Here is a 21,546-nt window from a genome sequence, read left to right on the forward strand (position 1 = left end):
TGCTCCTAATCGTAATCATAAAAATATACTTCTGTTCTGTTTCATACTAACTCTCTTTTGATTTGCCTTTTACTACCAGTTGAAGTCTAATGAAGACAGACACAAAAAGCTCTTTCAATAAGAGAAGCGGGTAACATAACTCTCAGCTGCTGACAGAACTATCTTAGATGTTAAAACAAGGTGAGAGTCTCAGATTCTTAAAAAGTTTTCAAAAAAAATAATTTCAGTACTTCCCCCTCCCTTATAATGAAAACTAAGCTTCCACCATCTTTGTAGTACGGTTACAGTCAGGAACTCATTTGAGTTGCTGAAGTAGCTCTTAGAATAAAACACTGGTTTATTCTAAGTCAAAGGCAAAATGTTAAAACAGAGCAAAAAGAAAAACTCTAGGAAAAAAATCCCTTAAAGGCTTTTTAAACAATGGACATTAGGGGAGGGGAGATTAAAAAAGTCCTTTTGGTAACTTCCATTTCAAATTCTGACAAAATACAGCTTTAACATGTAAGACTGCTTATAAAGCAAATATGTATGGTAAAGGATGATAATGCAGTAGCACATAACAGTAAAAATTTAAATGCTATGCCTTCTTTAGATTACTGGTGAGAATCACCTCCAGAAATAAGTCTTGATGTCTGGATCCATAAGAAATTTATTTTAATGCTTTGCAAAAGTGTTGGCTGTAAAAGCCCTTCTGAGGTAACAAAAAACCTCAACCCAAACCCCTGAATTGAAAAATTAGGAATTAACTTTTCCATTAAAAGCTATGACAAAATTTTGTTATTAATATAAAGCTTAATTAACATTAATGACATTTTAAGTAGTAGCTCATCTCACAATGAGACAGAAAAATCAGAAGGAAAACATTACCTTTTTTACAATTTGACACGTGTAGAACGTCTATTGTTCTGCTAACTTTTTCCCAGTTTGTAATCAACAATCCACTTATGATGAATTATGGATGCAGACACAGTTTAGTTATGGACTGGCAATGAAATAACTCTTAAATAAAAGTGCTAACCTCACTGCTCTGATTCAATTCTGGCCAGGTCTGGTTTAGGGATGGCATTGATGGAGACTTGCTTGGAGGTGCTTCTGCTGGAGAGCTGGAGTAACCTACCTCACCAGTCTGTTCTCCAACTTCTGAAATGACAGGAATCACTATAAACCAAAATCATGAATTGCATTCAGTTTATTCTCAGAAGAGCTGCTCACATCTCATGGAAAGTGCAAAGTACTATTTGGTTTAATCTTTTCTGAGTAAATACTTAGCAGCAGACAAAAAAACCATTCATTCAAGTCAAATATACTATTTATCAGGTGCTGTTCTTATTTTGAGGATCTTTCTGAAAACTGAAGATTACTCTGTACCATACTATCTTCCTGTACTTTTTTCTTAAATAGCAATTTTAGATTTTTACTCCATGTAGAAATAAATATAATTCTTTCTTACATTATAAGAAAATAACTTCACATTAATGTTTATTACAGCAAATCCACCGAGAAGTTACATCTTACAGTAAAATACTTGCTTATATGAAAGGTTAAAGCAAAACTGGTTTATCAATGCAAACACAAACCAAAACCATGAAAACTGAGAGGAAAACCATTCCCTTAGATTATTCCCCAAAAAATGTTTTAAGTTTTAAGCCTCCTTATTGAAACAATGGTGTTTCCATTCACTACATTTTGCAAACTGAGGAAGTCTAGCAGCTGTCACAGTGCAACTGTACATTCTTACTATTATTTCAGTTTTCTCTGAGCTTTCAGCAAGTACAGTCCCTTGCAGAAACACTCCTTCAGACTTGTACATATTTTCATGACGCAGCATGCCTATTTTTGCTCTGTTCAAACTATAAGAGAATTGGGTAAGGTAAATCTGAGCAGCAGATTAAGCATTCTGCAAAACACAGTAAAATTCTGCTTACAGTGTCTTCTATTTTGCTAGATAACACAATACAAGCTAAAGCAATGCATTTGAAAGCCTCACAAAACTGAAGCTCAGGCTATAACTCTTTAACTGCATAATGTATCAGGAACAGTTGGAAGAGTGACTGGTAAGTAGCTAGACATAATAAGATGTTTGAGGCCCAAAGAATTAAAACTGCACAAGAGAAAGATGGCTTAATTAAATTACCATTTTAAAGGACTGCTCAATAGATAGGTGATTTGAGGACAACTGCCACAAGACTGCGTGATGCACTGTACCAAAAACTAAGATGTTTTTAAAAGGGACTGGTTTCATGCTCCTGAAGAGCTGAACTCCGCAGCCTGCTATTCTGCTATGACAGTTCAATATTCTGGCTGCTGTCTTCCATTCAGAAGAAACTCGTAACAAATCCAGTGTCAAACTGAACTGGAAACACTTGAATAGTCAATAGTGACCAACTGCACCTTTGAAAACTAGCAACTATCCTCTCCAAAGTGCTGCTGGAGTCAGCAAGAGGCACAGCCTGAAAAACCACACAAAACACTGAAGTCCAGAAAGAAATTGATTGTCCCATCTTGAGGCCAGGGGAGACTGAGGTGCTACTGACATTAAAAAACCACACACAGAAACCAGTAACTCACCAAAATTTCAAAGGGCTTGTAAACGTCTGTAAATAGCCAAACATCAGGTTGAGATTCAATGTTACCAAAATTGTGCCCAGCACCTAGTAGTATCTTGTACCACTGTCCTTTAGGGAAAATGGCTTTACAAATTATTCCAGATAAAAACTGCATCTAATACCTGCTTCAGGCAAAAAGCATCTGGCAATAAAAAATAGGCTACATCAAGCTAGTATTTACAGGTGCAATGATGTCACATGATACGCTGTGGTTACTGCACAGAAAACAATATGCCAGTGGTAATGTTTTGGGAACACATACTGCATGTCAATTGCTCTGAAATGTATTATAAATAATTTTTTTCTAATGAGTTAACAATCAAAATTCTCATTTCAATAGTGGTGCACTAGATAACTGTTAAAGACAAGGTCAGAAGTCTGAAAACTGCTGTGGATAGGCTACACAGACACCTGCAATTCAAGGAATTTTGCAAGTATCCAAACAAAACATCCTTAAGACAACTATGGAAAACTTCAGGCATTAAAGTAATTAAGTTGTGTAAGAACCAAAACATGACAGATTTTTTTTTGTACAAAGAAATGTCATTGTTAGAGCAGCCCAAACAAAAACATAATCACAGAAAAGCAAAACTTGCTTTTAGTTTTGTAAAGGGTTGGTAGTTTTTACTAACTGAGATAAAACTGAGTTTAAGGGAAACTATTCACATTTATTTACATAACAGGAAGTGGGACTAGTACTTTTTTCAGCTGCAGATCATAAATTCTGCCAAGACAGATGCAGATGCTATCAACAGTATTCAATTCATAAAACAAACGTATAAACACTTAGAGAGGTATTTGTACAACTGCCTAACTTCATGCTCCAATTTTCATTCACTGCATTTTTCTTCTAAAGGCTGTTCTTACACAGAGATATCTTGCTCATTCTGAAGAGCTGACATTATCTACAGATACCACAACACAATGCTAAATCCTAAGCAGAGAATCCAAATAATTCTTTGAAGTATATGATCCAGTTCAAAATACAAAACCCATTCAAATGTATTGTAGAATTACCACGTTATTCTAAGAACTTAATACGCCTAATTTCTCTCTCTAGTCAGCAGGAAGATACCAGCTCTTCATTTAACATTTTTTTCTGTTAAAATTCTGTATAGGCATAGTGCTATACCAGAAAAATGACTAACTATATAAATGCTTTATTATACAATAGGTCTGTGTCATGTGAGAGAAATACATATCCCTGATCATGAAATCAGATGTAAGAGAAGACCAATACGTTAATGGTGTGGGACATCTGCAGTTTGTCACATAATAGATTCACAGGGGCTGATGAGGGAGAGGCTGTCAGAGTAGACCACAAGAGTTCTTCCCTCCCTCTGTCTGCACAGAGACATAGGGTGCAGGGAGTCCTCTGTTACTTTTCTTTCTGCTGGCCACTGGTTCAAAAGTCAAAATGGAAAGAGACAGCAAGTTTCAAGCGCAGAAGCATGGAAGATCAAGGGGAAAGTTGCCAACAAAAGGACAGAATTATTAACGGTACTGTTAACACTTGTGAAATGAAGTTTACCCTCTTGCACATTTGGTTAAAAAGACATTCAAGCAATTCACCTTCTTGAACAGTTTGAAAGCATGTTATTCACACTGAGGCTTCAGTCAGTCAAGCTGAACAATTTCTTTGAGAAAGTTGTATCCTATGAAAAAAAGAGCCCTCAAAGACACTAGTGCCATACTTTATAGTTTCTATTTCTGAGAAGGATGTTGAAAGCAAGTTTTATTGAAATACAGCTTTTATGGGAACTAAAAAGAAAAAATAATGACAAATTTAAGTGGTTGATCTTTCTAGGCTGATTTACAACCCTTGAGTTGAACCCTTGTAATTTAACATGCATACTAGTTTGCACATAGACCTCTGAGTAACTTTTAATTTATATTAAAATAGTAAATGTATACTGGAGATTTGGACTGTTGTAACTACAAATAAAACTACAGCTATGTCAGTAACTTCTCTTTATTCAGCATATAAGTTCTGGTGATAAATCATGTTAGGTGCTAGAAAAGATTAGCTATTTCCAATAGTGGTGGCCCACATCTAAAAAAAATTAAATCTAGTTAATTAAATAAAATTCAACAGGTTTGCAAGATCACTTTTCATTGTAGCTATTAATAACAGCAGAATCAAGTACCAATCAGAACTTTTTTTTTAAGCACAGCTTAGGCAGCAATGGTAGCCTTTTAACATTCACTAGAAAACAACAACTTTCCTTTAAAACCAGTGGGAAAAACATTTTTTCTACTTTTAAAAGTAGTTTTTCTCAAGTTTAAAGACCGCTTTGTACCTCATGAAAATAAGTCAAAGTTTTATATTAACAAAGTTGCCTGTAAAGTAAGACCAATAAACATACATTAAAAAAACCCACTTTCTGGTTTAATGTCTAACTTACAAAGTTTCCAGACAACTTCAGTTAAATGATAGAAGCCTTGAGTTCTACTACTAATAAAGGCAGTAGAAGATCTGGTACAGTTTGGTTTTTGTTGTTGTTTTTTAAAAAAAACAACGGTTTATACAAGTAAGCGTTACTCTATTTCTTATCAAGATTTTTTCTTTGCCATCACCTTAACTCAGAAGTACATGGAATGGGTAGGTTTCACACTTGCTAGGTGTTCATCCAATGAATCATATATATTTTTCATGAATGTCTTCAACATAGCAAAATGTTTACTCATATGAAAACACTTGAGTTGCAGCTGAGTGCTGCTGGAAAAGTTTTTTGAGGCGCCTAACTACTCCCACAAAAAATGGGGTAATTATTAAAGCAGAGGTATTAAGAGCCACAGTATGTAATTTAAGAACTCATCAATAATTGTCAGATGAAAGTCTTTGACATCCTACACACACAGTATGAAGAGACCCCCTTTGAAGTATTTTGTAAAAAAAAATAAAATTCTAGGAAATCATAATACCTGTACACTCACTATAAACTGACTTCCCAAGCAAAGACTGATGTTAAAAAGTAATCTAAAGCAGTTTTGAAATATTCAGTTTCCTTTATCTGTTTTAAAATAAAAGAAGAAGATGGCCAAAACCATCTTGTTTTTAAACACCACTTTTACATAAACAGTAGTCTGCTTTTCAGTTATGGGACTGAATTTTTGACACAGTGAAATTAGTGTTGATGCATGTCTTACCCGTCGAGTCTTCCAAATCAATCAGTTTAGGCATTAAACTTTCAGGTAACTTTTCTGGCAAATCATACCCATTCTTCCTAGCAACTACCAGATGAAATGCAGCACAGAACTCATCCAATGTCAGTGCACCATCTTTATCAAAATCTGACAGTTCCCTAAAAAGGAAAACTTAGTATAAATAAAATTTCTTAAGGTTATTTTATTTCTAAGTCATACTTCTGTTGTGCTACTTGGAAGGTCAAACAATGCAGTCTATAGTTAATTTTACCACATTAAACACTGCATATTAGCACTACATGCTTTACTCTTCAAAGAAAATGAGTCTTCATTAATAACATTTCTTAAAGCTTAAAAATAATTTAACCCATTTTTATCTCTCTGGGTTTTTAACTCATTTAAGACAGTACTACACAATATTATTGGCCTCAGATTTTTGGCAAAGTATATTAAAGACACCATAGTGCTGAGGCAACATGATTTTTAAATGGGAAAATACCTGAATTAGAAATCATTACCTTGAAAGAAACATAAAATCTGCCAAGGTAATACATTTAATTATAGCATGTAATGATACAGTACAAATACAATGACATACAAGCTTTGCACCAAGTCAAAGCTGAATTTGTCATCAAGTCCACTAAGTGCATTTAAAAATATTTTCATTGGTACATTTCATTTAAATTTGCTTAGACTTGAATAAATATAGATAAGGAATTACTTAATTTTAAATGCATCATTAATAAAAACCTCAATTAAATTACTTCTTACTCTAAAGTGCTTGAAATTTATTCAAAAGCTCAAAATGCCTTGTAAATAGTGATAGCCTAGACCCATTAAAGCTCACTGAAGTAATATGTAACGTAAATGTGAGTAGGACTGAACATACTAGAGGTTCAGTGAAGTTTCACTTAATACCTTCTAGTAAGTAGATTATTAGATGACAGATAGCTATCACCTTTCTAAATAATTATCCTGAATAAAGACACATTACACTTACCAAATATGAGAAAGTTCAAGAATAGGTAGCTTTGACTTAGTGAAAAATTCTTTAGCTGCAGATCCTGAAAAATTACAACAACCATTTTTAATATTGAAAGCAAGTTAAACCATTAGAAGACTTAGTTATGGTAAAGGAGATGAGCTCTTTTAGCAAAGGTTTTGGGAAAACTGGCACTAATTACTAGGGTTAAACAATGGAAAAAGGCAAGTCCTTTCTTGAATTACACTGGAGTTTACTAGAACATTATCAGTAAAATGCAGAACTTTCTTCAAAATGGTATGCAAACCTAAGTACACAACAAAGTCTTTGTAACAAAACTGCTGCACCCACAATTATATTTTTTTAAAGAGTAACTTACCTGGTATAAATCCATTCAGATCAGGTTGAATGGTTTTAAACTGATTAACATAATACTGCCTTTGTTCATCAGTTATTTTCCAGGGGTCATCATAACTACTTGATTGCCTACGAATTTCATTTGTTGTTGTAGCTGATGCTACAGTTCGTACTGTTGTCTGGTCCTGAAATGAAATATTTTTCCTCAGTATTATCTACCTAAAATGCTTCTATGAATTCTCAACTTCTTGCCTTCAAGAAACAAAGCATAGTTAAATCTCACAGTAGTTTAAAAACTGAAGGAAGCCATCAGATTGCATCTACAGGGTGACAGGGTTTTTTTGCACACTGATATATATGGATAGGAATGATTGCAGGTATGTAAGCAGAAAAAAAAAAGTACGGCACATATGCAAAAAAGCTAAACGAATGTTTTGAAGTCGTAATTCTTGACATATTTTAAATTAGTAGCTTTCAGTTAATCATTCCAAATGAAGTCTACTCAATGAAACAAGTATCTGCTGGGTAAACAGCACTGAACAGACTACAGCACAGATACACGGTAAACATCTACAATGAAAATTGTAAAAAAAAAAAAGAAAAAAGATTGCAACATCAATCTGAATGAAGCAAATCAAATACCAATAAAGTGTCACACCTGGACAGAAGCAGGATGCATGGCTAAAAGAGCACTGGTTGGTGGGGTATCTGCAAAACTGACCCAATTTTCTTGATGGGGTGGTGGTGAATGGCCAGACCATATGGGATCACTAGAAGTAGATGAGCCTGAAAGTAGAAGAAACATTTCCTTTTCAAAAGACAACCGTGAAAACTGAGTAAGAACTATGGAAATGGAAAGCAGTCAAAAAAAAGTATCCTGAAACACATACTCCTAACAGGAAGATACGCAGTTGTAGAATGGTGAAGAAAACAAAAATCACATTCTACCAAGGTGACAAAAGTTCACCTCCTGATAACTCATTCTGTAGATATTTACACCAGATCAGTTTAAATCTGCACTAAAATGACAGAAGCAAGGAACAAGTTTATTGCAACATGTTTAAAATGTAAATTGGGTTTTACCCATTTAATGGATTTTGAATGAGTTAACACTCCCAAATTTCCACTTAACTGAAATAAGCAACACCTGTGTGGACAAATAACTATTTAAAAGTGGCATGATATTAGTGTGCAACTTTATTGTCATAAACTTTTTAGGCTTTATTTTGCCATTCAAAGAAAATGGCCTTAGAAATTCCTCTTAGGAATCAGTCTTTTTGGCACAGATACTTTTTCCTAAATTATTTCTAGACTAACTTAACTCAGTTGCTTAAAAACAGGCCAAGAATAATAAAAGGCATCCACATAGAATGCTGACATCTGCTATGTATTAACTATCTGGAACACAATAATTGAGATTCACCCAGTGCCTTGTTATAATCTACTTCTGAAGTACTGCTGATTGTCGATGTCTTAATATTAAAAAAACAATAAAGCAAGTTAGAAAGATTTGACCACCCACTGCTCTACGTACAAAACCCTCCAAATTCTTTTAAATTGCAGTTACAAATTAAAATTTAAGGAACTCCAATCAGAGGGAAAACAAACCATCTAGAACAAGTCTAGAAGAATCCAAGGAGTCCATTCTACTCCCTGACTCCTAAAAGAAATGCTGAACTCCTGAAATTTTAACAGCAGTTGTGAAACTGATTAATCTACCCTTCTTGCACAACTTTCTCTTGGAAGATGTTAAATGAAGTAATACTTCAATAGGAACTTCTGCTCATATGTAGAAGCATACTTCCTTTTACAAGGCAGATCAATTTCTTGAGAGTTTCTGTAAGCCCTCCACACAACCCATAAACAAGAAATATGACATTAATGTAATAATTTTAATCTTGCCAATTTAATCTAAATTGAAGCAATAAACCCCAAGAATTTATTGCCAAGAGGCTGACTAAAAAATATTGCTACAAGAAGTCCATTTATATATGAAGTAATCCTTTCATGAAGCTGACAAAATATCAACAATTTTAGGTTCTTGGAGACTGATGAGACTACTAGCACACAATCTGCAGTAAAGGGAATAAAGGAAATTGAGAAACAGTGAGGCACAGAGGGCTAGCATCTAAAGTGACAGTAACATTGTTAGCATACAAAATTGCTATTTAATATCTGGCAGTATGCAACTACTCTTTCATTCTATAAATGACTTTTTCCTAGGAAAGGTCACGATAAATGCTTAGAACTGGTCTATCTTTGCTCCTCTCTTACATACAATAGCTGTAATTGTGCACACCATATTTAATCTTGCACTACACAGAAAAAAGATTGAGATTTCCAGGAGGAAAAAGATTTTTTGGAGGAGATAAGTCAGATATACAAAATTGAGAGGTTACATTATTTCTGAATTTCATCAAAATCTGAGAATACCACCAACATTTTTTGTGTGTGTGGTTTGTTCGCTTGTTTTTAAAGTTAGCTTTACTATGACAAAAAACCATATTAACTACTCCTTTTGTTCCTAGATTTGTCCTCTCCTTCTGGAAGCTCCTGATGGAGCCTGGAGCTTTTAGTGACTTTATCCAAAATTGCCGAGAATAAAGACAATGAGTTTGAAAACGCTTTTTGCCTTGGGATTCTTCAGTAGCTGTGAAACACTAGAAAGAAATGTGCATAAAAGCTCAGAGCCTCTCTCAGCATTGGGCTAACAGACAGTAAGATTCAGACAAGTCCTTCCTGTCTCTCCTATGGATATGCCACACTCAAATTTCACTTTTGAAACAATGGCTCTCTGGCCCTCAGACACTGACACTGTTAGCACTGACCTCATATTTTTACGTCACCTTTACTTCTCCAAACAACTTGTCTTATTACAGTTCAATTTGTACCCCACTTAGCACAGCCCCTCTTCCAAAGCAGTGCTTTGATAACAATGGAGATGCCAGTAGTACCAAACTGTTAACCCTTCTGAGTACTCTTCAAGTATTATAAGACCTGTTTCCTTTCTCCTCTATTCAAATAACCCCAACAAGAATACTCTTGCTTTACTGTTCCTGTTACCCTGCAATGAAATGTTTTAGGATGCAGGATGGGAAGGCTGGAGAACCTGGAGAAAGGTTATTAGTAACTGAACACCTGGATCTACACACATACCCGTGGAATACCACCGGTCATTAACTCAATTCTCAATCATTAAAACTACATCCCTTTGACATTTGAATTGGAGATAGTCACTCCTCGCTTTATTCTCAAACTACAAAACCAGACTGGAAACACTGTAGAAGGGAAGGTGGAAGAAAACTGGGTTACAGAGAAGACTCAAAACAATCAGTGTATTTTTATTTTATGATTTGTAACCCAGTGAAGAAACAACCTTTAACGGTCTCTGTGCATTTTCATCAGTGAGAATGCCATTAACAGCACTATGAATGGAAAGTAGGCCTAAGACCAATTATTAGATTTGAACTAGCTGTGAAGTCTAATGCACTATATCTAGTATGAAGACCTAACTTGAATTCCTGTGGCTGCTCTATACTCTTCTTCTCTAGCTTGAATATCTTACAAACATATCAGTAACTTATGAAAAATGATCCCATTTCCTGTGGGAGAAAAATTACTCCCTCACTTTAAGCTACAAATGTTGGTGTAAGAAATGGTCTATCTAGGTAACATCTGAGTAGCTTGTAGTTTTCAGTAACTATACAAATGTGGGTTTACTCACAGAGAACTAAATTTTCAACTTTGTAAGCTAGCAAGATCTCTCCACACCACAAATGTGTGATGAAACAAAACCAGGAGGATGGTTTTGTCAATAAAGCAAACAGGAACAATTTTGGCAATAAGACAAAATGCTATAGAGCTCTTCCCTCCCTGAATCACATCCAGGTAAGAATAATCCTTAACTTGTAACAAGGCCAGTTATAAACAATTATTGAAGCAGCAACCAGGAGACAAAGAAGTATTCAGTCTGCTGCAAGCACAGCAAATAACTTAGGACTCTAAAGTTGCAAGTGAACTGTTCACACAGCAAACATATTCTACTTCTGTTCAGAAGTTTTCCAGTTCTTGATTTCACGAACTGCAGAAAAATCTCTCCCAACAAGAAGGAAGTGTGGCTTAGGGCTGCAAGTTCTCATACATATTCAGACATCAGAACAGAACTTTGATGTAATGCCAAAGAAAGCTAACAGAGGGTCTTAGGACTGAATACACCACATCAGATTTTTTTTTTTTTTTTTACTAATTTGAAATCATTATTTGGATACTACAAACATAAATGCCCTGTTTTGCTTCCAGCCAAACAGACTACAAGGTAACGAAAAATAATTTCTAGTCCCTATTCTGACTAACATTTGAAGTGAGGAAGGGGTTCTTTCTCACAAGTTTGTCACCATCAGCATTCTTCTAGCAGTTGACACTGTAGTGCAAAGTGAGCTGAAAAGGTAAAAGTAATAAATTTGGTGTTGTGTCGTTCGTGTCCTGTCCCAGCCCTGCCCCCCCCTTTTTAACTATAGGAACAGAAAGCTCTCATCTCATATACAATTCTATTTCCTACAGGAGGTTCAGTCATCCACTGTATTATTCTATGAAGACTGATCCAGATCAGAGATGCAAGCCAGAACTGGGACATAAAGCTGTTCAAAAATCATGTTATCTTAAACTGTTAAATCAAAGACACCTGCAAGACTTGAAAGACAGGTTTTAACAGAATTGACTCCAGCATTTAAGGATGAGACTTGAACTAACTATAAACTTAATTCTACGCAGGTGATCAATGTCTATCATTGAAGCTTTAATTCCTGATATTAAAGTAAAATACATGGATCCTTTGGGGCTCTCTGCAAAAAGGCTTGAAGAAAGATGGTAACAAGCCTCGGCTTCTGATTTCATATGTGAGCTATTCATGATGATGCCTCAGAGCCCAGCTAGTTATAAAGCATCACTAATACTATCCTAACTGAATTACTGGACAACACAGTGGCAATCTTTTGCTTGGTTGAGGTAAGAACATGTTTCCTTTGTCAAGAAACTGAGAACACTACAGCTGTAAGTTATGCTTAAGACTTCCAATACATGGTGAAGAGTAAGATTTTTTTAAAACAATTGAGTCATCATCTAATAATTATTCTACAGCCCAATTTGATACAGAAAGCACTATTTAATTTTTGTTCATGGTGGGAGCATCATAACGCAGTAGAGTGTCTTTACTATGCATAAGGCAGAATCTTCCTGTTTAAAACACATCTTTCTCCAAACAAACAAAAAAGTTTTGATTTTTGTCCTTCTGGTTTAAGGCAGCATGCTGCTTATTATTAGACCCATCAAACATTTTCACGCTTTAGGTTCCATGTTTTCAGTTGACAGCCCCATTACTTTCAATGTTTCACATAATGTGAAATACAAGCAGAGAGACCTGGGTTCTTATTTTTCTTGGATCACAAGTGAAATGGCATAGTCCTGCCTTAAATCCTACTGAAATAATGTCATGTACTTGCAAATTACCTGATTTCTCAAGAACATCCTGCATTGGAATCAAGACGAGCTTGCAGTGCTGATTTTAAGAAAAGTAACCAAAAGACTATTTGGTTCTAGCTAAATGCCAGCGGAACATATTTTTTCTACAAAATATTGTCCTTCAAAATTATGAACTCTCTACAACAGCTGAAATTCAAAGGAATAATTAATCATCTGCAGTGCAAAAAAATCACCCGCAGTGAATCAGGTTAACAATTTTTGTTGAACTAATATAAGAAAATCCACTCTAGCACTAGCAGAACAGATAATCCTTCAGTAACAGTATCTCTGAATTACTTTTAACACACTACATGTTTCAGCATGGAATATAAAAATGGTGAATATTAAGCTAGTTCAGAAATATTTTCAGATTACTACTGAAAAATTTATCCATTAGACATCACAGGGAAAGCACTGTCAAACTGAAATATTAACATGGTATTACAACTTTATTTTTAAGAGGACAATATTGAACTCTTTAACAGTAGGAATAGTTTGCATACTTCCCTGGAGTCCTTGACTTCATAAATTGGAAAAACTTCACAAATTAGAAATCAGCTACCAGACAAACTTGTATTTCAGCTTGCAAGAAATGCAAATCAACTAAACTATGCAAGAAAAAAGGCAAGAAACTGAATGCTGAAAAAAAAAAAAAATCACAATGTCTAGATTGAACCCCTTAGAAGCAATTATATATGCAATGAGCAGACTAAGAATTTAAAAAAAAAAAAGATAAATTGACTGATACTATCAAACAACATTCATTCAGGACACTGGCATAAACCTCTGCATACAATCTATTTCACTTCTAAAGTAAGTTTTATTTCCTTATCCAACCAATTCTAAAAACAGAACCTGGTCCTCCACAGATGCTTATAGCTACAGAATAACAATAAATTGAAAGGTAACAGATCAATTTTGGAATATCACAACTGAAATAAACCAATGAACCACAGTTCCATCTGAAACCACAGCCTACAAAATGCACATATTATTTAGCAGTATCGTCAAAAACAGAACCTGAATTTGAATTACTCCATGGTTCCCAAGTTTATTAAGTCTATCAGATATCAGAAAACAGAACTTTTTGAAATATGAGCTATTAAGGGGGAAAGCTTTTTAAACCTTGAGCACAGTGATACAACAACAGGGAGGGTCGTCTTGTTAAATGAAGAATAATAAAGGATGAAAAGCTTTACTGAAACAAGTGCTTCTACCTTGACAGATTGGAGATACAGTAGCTTCAGTTATGTTTACATAAACTTTAAAGAACGCAAAAAAAAAAAAGGGTAAGAGAATTAGTTGTTCTGACAATTCATCTAATCTACCAAAACCGCAATTCAAACAAACGTTATCTGCTGCTTTCCCTTGAGATCCCCATGTTTTTGGGTATACTGACAGTTCCTGCACAATTTCAACAGTATGTCAGTTTAGTATTAGAAAACTTTCCACTGGGAGACTTCCATACTTTCTTTCCCTCCCTCCAAACTCTAAGCATTTCCCACACCACACTAAGGAATGGATCCACCATATGCAAGACCCCAGATTCCACAGTGCTGCCATCAACATGAACATTTGAATCTGCAAGAAACTTTCCTGGATTGGAAAATACAAAGATATACTGCCCTGAACTCATTTAAGATACTTATTTAAGAATTCCACAACTTTGGGTTACAGCTGAAGCATAACAGAAGACATTTATACCTGGTTGTGCTTCACTAAATGGAGCCCAAAAAGGCCCAGGTCCAGCAAGAGGTCGTTCATTATTCCCTCCGCTGGGATGGCGGTTGTGCTTCCTCCATGTATGTGGAGAGGTTGGTGGGGATTGCTGTGGTGAAACAACTGGAGATGTGGACTCCTAATAAAACAAAGGAACCTTTTAAGTTTTTTACTGAATTACTAAATACATAAAAGCCTATCTAAAACCATTATTTCTAGGAACAACCATCACTGCAGTTAAACTCTCATTTTAGCGTGAAAATTTTAGTACTTAATAAAATGAGGGAACAGGAGAAGTCAGGTACAGTATGACTGGGACTGGACATGTTCACTTCAAGCAATGTATTTTTAACTTGGCATTCTTAAGACAACAGCAATGCCGAGTTAATGACCTAGCTACAAAGGAAGCTAGATTACAAGACTCACTTTCACTTGTGATAAAAGTTACATTTGAACCCAGGTCTCAAAAGAAAAGATTACTTACTGTATAACATCATACCTAATTTTCATCAAGTGATTCACAATCAGTTACTTTCATTTAAAAAACAAACCAGAATTAAACATTGGAAAAAGTCACAAGACAGGCCACATTATTTTTTAATATGCAAAAACATAGATGTAATTTTTTCAAAGAATGATGCCATTCTAGGATATACTTCTCTGCTGTACAAATTACAAGGTAGTTTTGACCTCACTTTAAGGCTCAAGCTTCCCTTTAATCACATACTGTACTATATTCTCCCTGAACAGGTAGGAAAAAAAGAGAATCATATGTGGAATTTCTACCTGGAATCAGTTCTCATGAGACATTCAGACTACTAGTTATTCCATTTCAAGTAAAATACAAAGGAAAAATTATTTATGTTGTACCATGTGAAGTATTTATACAGTAGAAAGTAATTTCCTACCTACATCTATATCTTTTGAAATTCCTGTTTGCCAGATCTCCCAATTTGAACTAAACTGTATTAGTGAAAACAAGTACAACAAGAAAGCAAAGCTTGAACTTCGAGTTTCCTGAAAAGTAAAAACAAAGCTAAAAATCTCAAAATCTGTTTCAGTTGTAGGCAAAAATAAGTCTTCAGTAGTCTGTCAAAAACTGTTAATATACTATCAAGTACCAACAGCCAGACTGGCTGTAGGCTTCCACATGATTCCTAAAGCTGAACTGGTTTACTTTGCCAAATATTCAAAGATCATTATGCTTTTTAATCAGTATTACATCTGCAAAAGTCTAAAAGTCAGTGAGAAACTGCCATAAACAAGCTTTTCTCCAAGTGAGGCACATACTAAAACTACAAGCATCCTAGCAAAAAAGTTTTAGGACCACAATGACTGGATACTTTCTAATGATCTCAAATTTCACTATTTTTTGCCTCTGATTTTCCTATTTCCTGGGATACAGGGCCAGCCTGATTGATTCTGCAACTGAGGTATGTCCTGAAAGTTCTGACCATTGAGTCAGATTTTCTTAAATAAATTCCTAGGCCACATGATTTTGAACCTTCCATTCAAAGCATTTAAATGACACCCATACGTATTGGCAAAGAACATTACAAAGTGGCTGGTAGCAGTACTAATTCACTTCAACTTTTAATTCAGGGACCAGCTGACTGCACAAAGTCACTGTTTTTCCACAGTACCTCTACCAGTTCAAGATTTTGTTGCAGTTACAGGCAGTTCAAGATTTTGTTGCAGTTACACGCCTGTCTGAAATTTGCCTGAAAATTCCTTCTCTTAGCATCTTACTTGACAAGAAATTTAGTTTAGATGACAGTACATTCTTACCCTTACAGGTACATGAGGGCAAGAGGAGGAGTCAGGGCATCCAGAGAGACACTTGCAGGCTGGAAGCTAGACCGGGGCTGAATGGCTAGTCTGCTTAGCACAGTGCAAGAGGTGCTAGGAGAACCATGATGATGCATCACTGAAATCAATTAAAAGCTTCCTCTTCCATTGGCTTTTAGATAAGCCATCCTTTATTAAACAAGATTTGAATGATGTTTGAATTTTTAGACAAAATACCATGAATAAACCTAAGGAAAGCTATGCTTGGTCACAGACACTATTCATCTACTTCAGTACTCTTACTCTGGTATGTCAGATGGTCCAGAAAGACACAGAAGAAAACCCAAGGCAGACAAACATATGATAGTCTACCTAAAAGGAAACCACTTGCTACTTCTAGTAACTCCATGTGAACACTAGAACTCTTGACACATGACCCTCATGAAGCAGCCTTGCCCTAGTGAAGCTGACAACTGCAACTATACAGTAAGCCTCCATCTAACATTTGCCTTATGCTCAAGGCCAAATAGAAAGATATTGTAAGTATGATTAACTTCAATTCTTCTAAATGTGGTTCAAGTGGTTCTGTAAATCATATAATAATGGTAATCAGATCATCAGAAGTACAAGCGTAATAAATAATTAGCTCTGTTCTCAACGTTCCAGTCAACGTTATATCAGAATTCTGAACATTTACAAATTTCCCACAATTGATTTGAAGCTTCAGCTTACACTCCAAAACTATTAAACAGCAAAAGTATGTCCCCAATTCTGAAGTCAAAAAGCTTCTAGAAGAAGGACAAGCCACATCTTCAGCTTTACCATCATTACAAGACATATTCCCAAAACAGTTTAAACCAAATTTAGATGTCATTACTGTGGCACCATCCTTCCCTTGTGCAATCCCAGTCACTCACATATACCACTCATGGCATTCATTGATCTAGTTTACTAAAAGCTTAGGAAAGCTAAACACCTTTTTTTTTTAAAAAAAAATGTGTATATATATATTTATATATACAAAAATATAAGTGTTTGTCTGCGTGTTTGTGTGTATATATATATATATAAAAATACGGCTTAGACAAAATACTGATGGCTGAATGCAAGTGTAAAGGAAGATGCAAGCCAGAAAAGACTGGGGAGGAGACAGGACTGTAGAAACATTGACTCTCATTCAAAAGCAGTCATGGCAAAACACAGTGAGTAGGGATTTATTGAAGCTGCAATTACATACAGGTTCATTCACCCCTTATACAGAAGTTAATATCAACTTTGTATGTTTTTTGCAGTGGGTAAGAAGTCACTTTCACATACTAATGCCTAGAAAACATTGTTCATTATACAGTTTCCACTTCAATTTTGTACTGGGCTTCACACTTCAGTATGTTCATTAGAACCACCTCTATTCCAACTGCAACATACACTCTCAAACCCTCAAAACACTCTCAGTTTATGAGTGTATGTTGCATCTGAGGAAGTAGGTTTGTTCAGTTTCATCTGTTAAATCTATTAATAAAAGAAACTAATTTTGAAAGCCTAAAATATCCAGGATCAGATTTTTCTGAGTCTTAGTGTACAGAACCTAACTTCATTCCTCTTCAAAATCCTAACATGTAACAGCTACAACAGTTTGCCTAATGTGGGTTACTAATAACTCAGCAATTTTTTTTTCACCAGTTTTAACAGAATTACACACTTAATCTCTTTGGGAACTTTGACAATTTTACTTACCATCTGCCTACTGTCTTGATGTATCATTTATGAGATCAGCTACTACTAAAATCTTATTTTGATAAGCTGGTTTAGAACTTTCAATGCAATTATATTTGAACATTTAAAACACTAACTTTAAATTTCTCTCCAAACAACCCTCAGTAAAAAACCAAAGCAATTACAACATTCTGGTTCTTACTATCTTAAGACATTTATTTTTTTCTCTTTACATTATTACAGAAAACTGATCTAAATGAAAGCATGTTGACATAGTTAATAACTATTTTGCATTTTCATGTTAAATCAAACTGCTAAAAACATTCTTCTCTATGACTAATCAAAAAATAAGGTTATAGCTAGGAGGTAAAAATTAAGTAATCCATCTTAATTTAAAAAAACACATTGAAGTTGTAAAAAAGCATGATTTTTGCCAAAATGGAATTATGAAACCAAGACACTATGAAGGGCTCAGAACTTGGACTTTTTTTTGACTGACAAGCAATTACTAAAATTAACATGTTAATTAAAAAAAGGTGATATAATATACATGGCTCTAAAAAAAGAACCTTAGTGAAGATAAGTCAAACAAACTGGCATTAGGCAACACAATACTACTGTGCTAAAGCAACTCTGGAGGGATCTCAACCTCAAAAGGGCATTGCAAGCATACACGAGTTAAATGAGATTATAAACCTTTTCCTGGATCTCACACCTCAGGCCAGAAGAAAGCCTCCTAAGGAGAATTCCAGAGACAATGAAGCCAGACATGGTATCCGAAGGGTAGCTCTAAGGGTGTTGTGATCCAGGTCCTGATACCACACAGCCTGCATAAGAGTCAGGGAACAGATCCATCATGAAGAAAGATTATGCTAGAGATGGTAATTGCATTGCAGAACCCATGTTTTTGCAATCAACTAGCATTAATACTGAAGAAAAAAAGTAGTCCAAGGTTCAATGTGAATTTCTCCACATGCAGCATGACACATTTTGAGAGGGGGTGTGTGGTTCAGCCAATTACAGTTAGACTGATCTCAACAGTTTGAAAGGTTTTAGACTAGGTTTTAAAGAAAATAATAATTAAAACCACAGACAAATGGAAAAGGGATCAACTGCAGCATGGGAAATTTTACTTAAGTTGGCTGACACTATTTTTGTGATTTTCTGGACAAAGGAATGGCACTACATTTAACCTGAACCTCAGCATACTTCAGTGGGGTGCTATACAAGATAATTCCAACAATGTGGAGATTAATACAAGAATCTAAGGTTCAAAAGAAATGGCTACAGAAGGAGCAAAGCTGGACTGTATTCGAGTGGGAACTATGGGATTGAAGGGAACTTTCTAATAATGCTCTTGAATGACTGATTTGGGTCTTAATACTTTAAGTAACTGATTATGCACACTAAATAGCACGCTGGTGAATTCTGACAACACATGTAAGGAAACACATGGAGGATTCCTTTCAAGACACAAGTCACAGTAAACTATCAAGTTTTAAAATATAAAATACAGTTTCTTTCATAGTGGAAATTAATACAAAAGTGCATAACGAGAAACAATCAGCTGAAAACAGAAGACTGGAAGCACAGGTCAACTATCAGACCACTACAATATGTCAAATTTATAGATTTGCTTTATTCACAGCTGCTGAAGTATACGAGGTGAGATATATCAAGAAGAAGTAGTAGGAAAATACCCTAGAAAACAGTATTAATACTGGTGAGATCTCATTTGGAAGAAGAAATACAAATCTAGTGAAATATTTTCAATAAGAACAAATTCAAATTGGATCGAAGGTAGAGGAGGATTATGAGGATTACTGGTAACTATGAGATGAAACCGAGACTATGGATTGCTTTGTCAAGCAAAACAAAGCTAAGGGGGAATACAGCGGTTTTCTAGTAAATACTGGTGGTATTCTGCAGCAAATACTACGGACAAAGCTGTTAAAAGAACAGGTATTACCTGATCTGCGTAAATTTAAATGAGAATTCCCATCATATGCCCACAAATATTCCACTATATTCCTACTAAGGCTCTGGAATAGTTTTCCCCAACATAACCATTGTGGATAAAAGGTTACATGATTTCAAGAGAGAATCCTAATTATTTTTAAAAAACTCATTATCTAACACAAATTCTCATGATAATAGAGGGTTATACTCAATGACATGAGGTTTTTTCCAGTTTTGTGCTCCTAAACAATTTACTTAATACCACATATATTTTTACCCGGAATTACCCGTTCAATCTACAAAATGGAAGTGAACAGAAATGGACAAGTGGCAAAACCCTAAATGAAAGTCACACAACTTCTCACATAGTTAAAAAAAGTTGAAATTATCATATTTTGACTGCTACAGGTGCCAAATTTGAGTTGTCCCCTCCTAAGGCTGCACTGCTATAGCAATAAATCAATATAATCTACAGTGCTAGTATTATACTTAATGCACTCATAGACAGACAAGCACCATCAGCTTTACCTTTTATATGCACCAGGATATAGCAAGGTTCAGCCTATGCCAGATACATGTTTTTCAGCTGTTAGAGCCTCAACATCTACTGAAACTAGCTTTCCCCCTTTCCTTGAAAAGGTGGCAAGCATAAAGTAGTACCTGATCAATACCTAGATCACACTTAAAGACATTGGAAAAAGCATTTGCTTTTTGACTTTAACCACAAGACACAAAACATTCAAAGACAGTATCTAACAGAGTGATAGTAAGAACATTTATTCACTTGTAAGCTACTTTCAGAAGACAGAAACTACTTCTTAATCTCTAAATGGCTGCTTCTTCTAAGAAACTGTTTTCAGTACATTTGTCTTACTCCTTTAAAAAAAAAAAAAAAATCAAAAAAGCCTCCGTCTACAATGACAACTCCTAACTCTACTGAGAGAATTTCTTTTTAAAAAAGCACAAGAACTCAACAGAATCTATATTCTCAAGATTGGCCTAAATTAACATTTTTAGTAGCACAGTTACTACTACTGGCAAGGTATAAAGGTAGGTACATTAACCATGGTTTATATACATATGTCAAAAAAAGTGCTCATGTTGATGTCACACATTGTCAGAAGTGTTCAAACCTACTTAGCCTCTATTATTTAGGAAGAAGAAATTATGCTAGCAGAAAAAAAAATTTCCTCCAATGTCTTATCTACACTAGGATGTGCAATCCACATGCCGTCTAATGAGTAAAGGCATCTTTATTTGGTTTGACTCCTAGAATCAGTTCTGCAGCTTCCATGACAGCCAGGCACGACTTCAGTCATTTTCTATTAACACTAACAATATTAAAAAGATAAAAACTTCTAGCCATTGCTGTATTTACATAATACTTAGCCATTATAAACTAAAAATGCCGCCACAGAAATGGCTGGAGATAAAGGATGTTATGGAACCTAGCTCACACTTACTTTAAAAAGATGACCTCGTTTATAGCTATTCTTTGGAAACACACACTGACTGTCATTTCCTGATGCCCTGCGCCCCAAGTGAAGCTCATTGAGGGAAACTGCCAAAATAATGCATTGATAAAGAAATATCTTTAGCTAGGACATTTCAGCAGGCAATACTCTTAAGTGAAATTCTTCTACATAAATTATTTGTAATGATATGATATTAACCTATGCATGACAAATCTCTCCAATATAGAAAGTTACACATTAATGAATCCAGTTTTTAAAGATTAAGATATCTTATGATTTCATA

General features: G+C 35.0%; 1 protein-coding gene across 12 annotated transcripts in view; it reads right to left on the bottom strand.

Annotated features, from left to right (window-relative positions):
• Positions 1 to 21,546, bottom strand: part of REPS1 (RALBP1 associated Eps domain containing 1) — a 67,885-nt gene that overhangs the window by 23,212 nt on the left and 23,127 nt on the right. For 6 of the 12 annotated variants that reach the window (XM_074896442.1, XM_074896434.1, XM_074896438.1 and 3 more), the window contains exons 4-9: positions 14,314 to 14,467; positions 7,751 to 7,878; positions 7,115 to 7,277; positions 6,754 to 6,817; positions 5,757 to 5,911; positions 1,019 to 1,158 (exon numbers count right to left, since the gene is read on the bottom strand). In XM_074896442.1, coding sequence (XP_074752543.1) covers positions 1,019 to 1,158; positions 5,757 to 5,911; positions 6,754 to 6,817; positions 7,115 to 7,277; positions 7,751 to 7,878; positions 14,314 to 14,467 — 804 coding nt within the window. The remainder of the gene's footprint in view (positions 1 to 1,018; positions 1,159 to 5,756; positions 5,912 to 6,753; positions 6,818 to 7,114; positions 7,278 to 7,750; positions 7,879 to 14,313; positions 14,468 to 21,546) is intronic. The other 6 variants (XM_074896444.1, XM_074896443.1, XM_074896441.1 and 3 more) reach the window with 2 other exon arrangements.

The sequence above is a fragment of the Athene noctua genome, chromosome 1 (genome assembly GCF_965140245.1).
Source record: "Athene noctua chromosome 1, bAthNoc1.hap1.1, whole genome shotgun sequence".
NCBI classification, from domain to species: domain Eukaryota; kingdom Metazoa; phylum Chordata; class Aves; order Strigiformes; family Strigidae; genus Athene; species Athene noctua.